The 8,070-nt window shown below is 41.0% G+C and overlaps 3 protein-coding genes and 1 non-coding gene across 5 annotated transcripts in view; 3 read left to right on the plus strand and 1 right to left on the minus strand.

Moving 5' to 3' along the window:
• The window catches only part of LOC146709180 (paxillin-like), a 38,320-nt gene extending 36,512 nt beyond the window's left edge, over nucleotides 1–1,808 (plus strand). For both annotated transcript variants that reach the window (XM_085456178.1, XM_085456179.1), the window contains one exon: nucleotides 1–1,808. This exon is cut by the window's left edge and continues 945 nt beyond it. The gene's annotated coding sequence lies outside the window, so the exon portion shown is untranslated.
• Nucleotides 1,809–3,126: 1,318 nt separating this feature from the next.
• LOC146709181 (uncharacterized) lies at nucleotides 3,127–4,914 on the minus strand. The gene has a single exon (XM_085458027.1). The coding sequence runs from the start codon at nucleotides 4,766–4,768 to the stop codon at nucleotides 3,452–3,454; it is 1,317 nt and encodes a 438-aa protein (XP_085314153.1). The 5' UTR covers nucleotides 4,769–4,914; the 3' UTR covers nucleotides 3,127–3,451.
• An 85-nt stretch (nucleotides 4,915–4,999) lies between these two features.
• rplp0 (ribosomal protein, large, P0) lies at nucleotides 5,000–7,341 on the plus strand. The gene is made up of 8 exons (XM_085456181.1): nucleotides 5,000–5,044; nucleotides 5,343–5,450; nucleotides 5,545–5,720; nucleotides 5,975–6,062; nucleotides 6,323–6,469; nucleotides 6,595–6,780; nucleotides 6,858–6,998; nucleotides 7,123–7,341. The coding sequence occupies exons 2-8, from the start codon at nucleotides 5,397–5,399 to the stop codon at nucleotides 7,279–7,281; spliced, it is 951 nt and encodes a 316-aa protein (XP_085312307.1). The 5' UTR covers nucleotides 5,000–5,044; nucleotides 5,343–5,396; the 3' UTR covers nucleotides 7,282–7,341.
• LOC146709183 (small nucleolar RNA SNORA63) lies at nucleotides 6,113–6,242 on the plus strand. The gene has a single exon (XR_014920673.1). It is a non-coding gene; the product is annotated as a small nucleolar RNA SNORA63 (small nucleolar RNA).
• Nucleotides 7,342–8,070: the final 729 nt, after the last annotated feature.

Consider the following 8,070-nt stretch of genomic DNA (forward strand, 5'->3'; position numbering starts at 1 on the left):
CATATGTACATAAATATGTATATGGAGCGCATATGTACACTGAGACACACACTGAACCATTTCTCCTTTACTTGTTTAAAATACTCGTCCAGTCTCAGCACACGCCAACAGCAGCTCTTGATGAGACCGTCTTCAGGTGCATTTTCTAAGTTGGTCCTCCTGACATGAGTTCTTGTTTTTTCTACAGTTTTTCTATGGAAATGAACCCAGGTGTTTTCACAGTTTAAACATAGGTTACTCACATTTCTGCTCACATTTCTAGCGTGATTATTTCCCAATAAAAGTGAAATTAAACATTTCATTTGATTTCACTTATATATTATATTCTAATTATATACATTAGAATATAATCATATTGGATCTGTTTTTGGAACTGGTGCAACCTCGGTGTGTATGTGTTCTTTACGTAAACAACTTTCAGATGAAATCGAATGACTACAAAAATAAACATGGGTCAGTGAGGACGGTATAAATAGTTTGGCTGACATTGTGAGAATTTTTATATATTTTTTTAATTTATGAGGAAAAAAATGCCAAAACAAAGCTGATTTCACAATAAATGAAAGCAAATTTTATTCAAAATAAACAATGTCTCATTTACACATTTTGCTGTTGCTACTAACGTACATTTATCACTGTTTTAAATCGCATTAATAAGGCCGGGGTAAAGATTTAAGATGTTTGTCCTTTTTATTTCAATGCATGCTGACTATATGTGGAGTTTGATCAGCACCAGCTGCCAGTTGCTGTTACAATCAGAATCTAAATTTGTATACGTGTGAAACGCTCGAGTCTGTGACACAACTGTGTTTTGTCACAGTTTTGATGGAAATTTATATATTTTTGAGCTGCAGAGGCTCGGCCTGATATGCAAAGAGCTGGCTCTGTTGACATGTAGCCTGACAGTAGTTTACCCTGGTCTCATTCCTTCACACACACGCACGTATACCAGCTTGGATTCCAGTGTGTCAGTATTTTCTTCAGTATTTTTTTTTATATGAATTGTTATCCTGCTGTCGGAGTGATATTGCTGCAAAGCTCACAGATGGAAGTTTGATGTGAGCGTTAGCTGGACAGAAGTCACAACATGAAACCAAGCCAGGGCCAAGCCTTTAGCAAAATTCACTTAATGACTTTTAGCAGCTTTTTTGTTTTGAATTGTATCTTTTTTTTGCCACATAAAGATTGTGGGTTTTTTTTCTTTTTGACATTAATCTCTATAAATTTAAAACTATTAATACACGGTATCCATATCCAGATTGTTTTTACTTTGAGAAAATATCTCTTGTGCCAAATGTGTCAATGCAATAAGGTCTTATACACTGTGGAGTTCTCAGCCTTTTCCTGTGATTCGACTCCTTTTGGGCTGAACTCTGGGAGGGCTTCATCTGCTGTGGTGCATCTTAACCCCAAACTATACACTGTAACAGACAAACCGAGGTGAAGCCTCCTGTACCGAGTCATTCAGCAGACACTGTGGTGTTCACCTGTAGCAGATTGAGAGTACTGGATGTAGCAGGGGCAATGTCGACGTTCCATTACGGGGTTGAGTCTTCAGTTAAAATGAGAATGCCTCATAAAAAGAAAATGAATTCTGCTCGTGTATATTTGTCTTCTTACAGGTATTGCCTTATAGTTTTTGCTTCTTTCAATGAATTCATGAGAGAAATTTAAGCTTTTTACTGTTAATGCGGTTAAATCGACTTTGCTTTTTAAATGGAGACCTTCATGTGATCTTTTCTCTTTGTGGGTGGGGCGTAAGCCTATGTGGGTCCTGATTCTTCTGCAAATAAAATATTAAATATTTATTTCTGGCCTTGTTTTTTCATTTTTACATTGTGTGCACAGTACTGTGCAAAAGTATTGAGTCACTCTCAATTTTATATTTTGCTCTCAAGGAGTCAGACTGGTGTTTTTCTTTGTTTGTTTTTTTTTTAAAGTCTTGTCTAAAGTAGTAGTTCTCCAAGATTTCTGAAGGTCTTTCAGTTTGACTTTGGCCATTGGCTTTTTCCTTCCACTCATTCTCAGTCTACTCCTTGCCTTTGACCATTTTCAGAGGAATTATTTCTTTTTTCTATTGTTTGCTAAGCCACTTAACACCGAGCTATGAATCATTCATGCTCCTGGCTCAATAGATAAACTAATGTATCTTTAGGAACTGTCTTGTTGGTCTCATCAGAAATTGTGTCAGTGGAAGGGTGACTGTCAAGAAGCCATTCTTAAAGAAGGGAAATGGCAAGTAAATCAGTATTGATCTGATGGAGTGATAAATCCAAATTTTACATTTTTGGTTCAAATAATCAGTATGAACAGAGGTAAGGAAAGAAGTACAACAGTGAGTGTCTATAGCAGGGGTGTCAAACTCAAATACACAGTGGGCCAAAATTCAAAACTGGAACAAAGTCGCGGGCTAACATTAATATTTATTTAAAAAAAATACTTCCTCCAGATATAAGAATGAATCTTTGCTTATGGACTCAAACAAGTTTTGCTGAAAAACTGAATATGGAACAAGCAAAGCTTAATACTAAACAATATATATATTAGCAGTGTAATACCAGTAGGCCAGCTCTAATAGTAATTTGGTATGGCTCCACGGGCCAAATGTAATTAAGCTGCGGGCCAAATTTGGCCCATGGGCCAGAGTTTGACACCTATGGTCTACAGCCTTCTGTAAAACATGGTGGAGGCTCTATCATGATTTGGGGCTGCATTTGGTGTTGGGACTCTTTTCAAAGCTGATGAATTATGAATGCAGAAAAGTACAGCTAGGTTTTGATCCATGCAGTACCATCTGGAAAGTGTCTGATTAGCAACAACTTTAATTTTCAGTATAACAGTGATCCAAAACAGTGTTAATGCAATAAAAGCATGCTTGGATAGTGTCCCATTATGTTGTTTTTTTTTAAAAAAACTTAAAAGTACAAACCCTTGTAAACTGAATTTTCATGTTTCAATGAATTGTCATTTTCCTTGTAACTTTTAAAAAAGATGAAGGTGGGTTTAAAATTTTGCATAGTGATGTACATTGTTCAGAAACTCAGGACTGTATTAAAGTTGGACTGTAAATAGAGTGATGCAGAAGAAATTGTAGTCAACATTGTACAAGCACACACTGTGTACGTCTAACAATTTTTATTTCACATTATCAAAGGGATCATTAGAGTTGGTAGGAAACATTTATGCTGGTTCTACCCTGTCAGCTTACAACCTTAAAACAGGTGTATGTCTGCTGAAATAATAATTAAAAGAGAAAAATCTTTAAAAACATTTTAATTTATTCAAACCTTTATAAGAGGTTGATTCCCTGAATAAGTTAAATAATCCAAAATATGGCAAGGCATTTTGGATTCCTGAGGTGAAATAAAACTACCTCAAAAAGTTCAGTAAACATCGATTATGAGCAAGTCTCCGTGTTCCCACTCAAATAAAAAGTTACCAGATCACCAGGTTAATAAACGTGACAAACACAAGGACATGACAGTGCATCTCTCCGGTAAGGAAAGATTCTGATCTGAAGTCTGAACTCGGTGAGAGCTTGAAGCTTGCCAGTGAGCACAGACAGCTGTGGAGTGCTGTCCAGAATCTCCAAGTATCTAAGATGTTGCAGGTGACGAAGCTGCAAGAAATCTTGCTCCGGCACACGTTCATGGCGGATTTTAAGACTTTTGAGCTTTGGAAACAGCCGTGGGATTTCAGCGGTGCGAGTTCCCAGATGTGAGGGCCAGGTGTCTATATGGAGGTGGAGGAGATTTGGCAGCTGCACCGCTATGGCAGCCATGTCCTTTGAAGTGATTCCTGCAACACACAGTGTGAGACTGGTCACGGTGGCTGGAATGGAGGTGATGTACTTATTAACCGGGGGGCCCTTAACGATGATCAGGGTTGAGAGCTGAGGTAGGTCATGCAACCATGTTTTGAGGCGACAAGGAGACAGTGACCACATTTCTGGAATGTCGTGATGTGAGTGCTTGAAGAAGACAGACAGATGTTTCAGGCCAGGCAGGAACTGCAACCCGTGCGCCGGCAATGAAGGATCCATGCAGTCGATGAGCTCCAAACTGGCCAAAGCCAGTGCACCAGCGTCCCCTGAGGGACCTGGACTTGGCTTAGGATCACTGTGACGATAGGTACACAATATATGCACACCTGACAAGGAGAGATGCTTCAGTTTAGGCAGGCACGCGAGTGTGGAGTGCAACATCCACATAGTTTCTCCAACGATGCCCACCTGATGACAGATAAGAGAGTCGAGGTTTTTAAACTGGGACAGCACAGAAATGAATTTACTCACTGATGTGGTAGGGAACATAACGCCACACATGCTTAAGTAAGTCAGCTTCTCGGGAAGAAACAATGGGAATCTGGAAATGTCTAACAAAAGATCAGAGCAACTGCTTCTTAAAACCAGACGTCTCATATTTGGGAAGTCCTTCAAGCAGCTGAAACACTCCTGGGAGCTTTGGTCCATTACCACCGTGGTGAGGATAGGAAGGAACAGAGCGAGCTGTTTCCAGTGTTTCACTTTGGTGCTCTTCATCACTGCGCTGGAAACTTTTCTATGACGAAGAGTGTCCCAGAACTTCCTGTTGTATGAGCCGTTTTTAAAATCCAAAACCACTGTCCAGTTTTTCCACAGAGATCGGTGATCGACAATTGTCTTAAAATACTTGCAGGTTGCCCGGACGTTTAACTTTTCTGTCGCTGACAGATACCCAAAGACGTTATTCCAGACCTCAGGAGGCAGCTTCGAAGGGTTCTGTGCCATCACTTTGCTCTGCGGGCAGATGTCTAAGCGGGCTCGATAACACCGTCACACTAATGCAGTCCCAGAACTCCTTCAAGTAGAGTGCCACAAACCACGCTTTCTGCACGAAAACTGCCACGGAAGTACTAATAGTGACTTTAAAGTGATTGACACAGAATTCACCCAATAGTTATGAAGGTAACGCCCATAGCTGAGTTGTGATTGGTTATCTTTTTTAATACATATCCCTCCCGCGCCTGTCCTCTTCCTCTTTCTTTCACGCGACTCTACTGCGAGGTACGGTTTTTTTCCCCCTCGCTTGTTAATAAACCGAAATGCTCGGTCTTTATAGGATTAGGCCAAATATTAGTTTTGTATTCGTGCGATAAACATTTAAACCACTTAACGGGATATATTTTGTATATTTTAAACATTCAATAGGTGTCATTTAGCCAAGCGAGGCCTGTTAATAGAGCGCTAGGGTAGCTAAGGGTAGCCGGCTAACCTTAACTATCGGCCACATGTCCGGAGTGTAAAGTATTGACCAATTTCCAAAGTACCGTTAATATCCTTGTTTTTCGTCCTTTATTTACAGATCCATCCTTGTCTTTAAACCAGCTGTGTAGCGATCCTTGGAAGCACTGCAGAGATGCCCAGGGAAGACAGGGCCACGTGGAAGTCCAACTATTTTTTGAAAATCATCGTGAGTACCTTTTAACATAAATGCACTAGGTCTTTGTTTCTATAGCATGGACACTATAATGAAATTTATGTGACGCACAGTGGTGTATTTACAGCAACTTTTGGATGACTATCCAAAATGCTTCATCGTGGGAGCAGACAATGTGGGCTCCAAGCAGATGCAGACCATCCGTCTGTCCCTGCGTGGGAAGGCTGTGGTGCTGATGGGTAAAAACACCATGATGCGCAAAGCCATCCGTGGCCATCTGGAGAACAATCCTGCACTGGAGAAGTGAGTTTACTGGCAACCTTTGTTTTATGATGCATTGAATTATCAGTTTCTGTGTAGCAGGTTAGTTACGGTGCAGCTTGTGTCGTGCTGTATTGTCGTTCCCCCTGCTAAAATTAACCTGTTTCCAGCTATCCCTGTCTGTCTACACCCCTCGGACAGCCAGGGACGCAAGGTCTCAGACATCTGATAACTGCTCATGTTGGTAGAAATGATAATCTGCTTGTGTAATTTAAGTTTATGCTGGGATTTCACAGGCTCCTGCCCCACATTAAGGGTAATGTGGGCTTTGTCTTCACGAAGGAAGATCTGACTGAGATCAGAGACTTGCTGCTGGCCAACAAGGTGAGAGCCCTTTAATAAAAAAGCTTATAGATAATTTAGATCATGTCAAAGTGCAGGATAAGTTACAATGCAGCTTTTGCAGTACTGCATTGTCGTTCCCCCTGCAAACAGTAAATTGTTTCCTCGCTATACCTGTCTGCCTGCATCTTTTGGCTGCCAGGAACGTAAGGTTTCAGACACCATAACCTGAGTAGTTAAGATCTTAAAGATTTGGTTCTAACAGAGTGGTCTATTAAGGGTTACCCTCTCTTGTATCCCAGGTACCTGCAGCTGCCCGTGCTGGAGCCATCGCCCCTTGTGATGTGACAGTGCCGGCCCAGAATACTGGTCTTGGTCCTGAGAAGACCTCTTTCTTCCAGGCTCTGGGTATCACCACCAAAATCTCCAGGGGAACCATTGAAATCTTGGTGAGTTCGATAATTATACTGTTTTACACACAGGTATTACTCACAATGCTAATGTGTACTTTAAAAAGGGTAAGATTTGAAAATCTCTGCTTCCGCTAATCACTCTGTATGTCTTTGTCCGCCAGAGCGATGTCGGTCTGATCAAGACTGGAGACAAGGTTGGTGCCAGCGAGGCCACACTGCTAAACATGCTGAACATCTCTCCGTTCTCCTATGGACTCATCATCCAGCAGGTTTATGACAATGGCAGTGTTTACAGCCCAGAGGTGCTCGACATCACAGAGGCTTCTCTACATACCAGGTTCCTGGAGGTGAGAATTGGCTGAAATAATTTGGCATGAGTTGTATCTGAATTTTCAGTTTCTCAAAAGTTATTTTGGCCTCTTAGGGTGTGAGGAATATTGCTAGTGTGTGTCTGGAGATTGGCTACCCCACTTTGGCTTCTGTCCCCCACTCCGTCATCAATGGCTACAAGAGAGTCCTGGCTGTTGCTGTGGAGACGGACTACTCCTTCCCCCTGGCAGACAAAGTATGGTTTTTACATTTTTCATACAGCTCTTGCCATTCTCAGTGTTAACACACGATACTTGACTTGGACTTGAAAGTGAAGTTTTGCATTAACAGAGAACTAATGACATCCTTCACCCTCACAGGTCAAAGCCTTCCTGGCTGACCCATCTGCATTTGCTGTCGCAGCACCTGCAGCAGCTGCTGAGACTGCCGCAGCTCCAGCTGCTGCTGCTAAGGAGGAGGCCAAGGAAGAGTCTGAGGAATCAGATGGCGAGATGGGCTTCGGTTTGTTCGACGAATAAAATACAGCGAACAGAACCACATCTAATAAGAACATGATTCAATAAATAATGCAAGATCCATGTGCTGGTGTTGTCTCTTTATTAGTACAACTAAAAGGAGATTGTAGTAGTCTTTGTGGTTGAAAATGACACTTTGTAGTTGAAATGGAAAGATATAACAAGGGGAGTGAGTCCTTTCATAAGAACATTTCAAAAGCAAATGGACTGTAGACGTGTAGTCATCGTGACAAGTTGAACTGTAAAAGCTCATACATCCAGAATTGGCGCACTGCAGAAATTGAGCACTAATTCCTAACGGGTCATACAACCGGTTCCAAATGTCTGGAGGCCTCCGGCAACGTCGACTTTCTGCCGGAAGCTCATCTGACAACATTTCCTGTTTGGGCGTGTCGTATTTCGGAATAAAATGTTTGAGATGTGTCGTTTCATGTTTACATTAGAATTGTTACATTGAGAAAATAGCAACTCCAACGCATTTATTAGTTTGAAACCCATAATACTAAGTGTAAATGTTGTGCGTTCACTTGCATTTCGAGGTTAAAACTAAATTACTGCCTTGTACATCCGTTTGACAGCATGTCATCTGCAATACGTCTTTGGAATGATTTACTGTTGCCAGTTCAGAAATTCTTGAAATGAAATCTACACCACCCTCTACAATTTAATAAAAAAAAAAAATCCGGACTCCAGAGGGTAATGCAATTGTCAAAGAAATAAACTTAAAAATTACTGTCGTCACAACATTTTTCCAGTAAATACTCATCTCATTTTATTTTGAAAGCTTTGGCC

Source organism: Copadichromis virginalis, linkage group LG5 (assembly GCF_057382275.1).
Source record: "Copadichromis virginalis isolate Kocher_CV1m ecotype Utaka linkage group LG5, C_Virginalis_male_GT1.1, whole genome shotgun sequence".
Classification (NCBI taxonomy): domain Eukaryota; kingdom Metazoa; phylum Chordata; class Actinopteri; order Cichliformes; family Cichlidae; genus Copadichromis; species Copadichromis virginalis.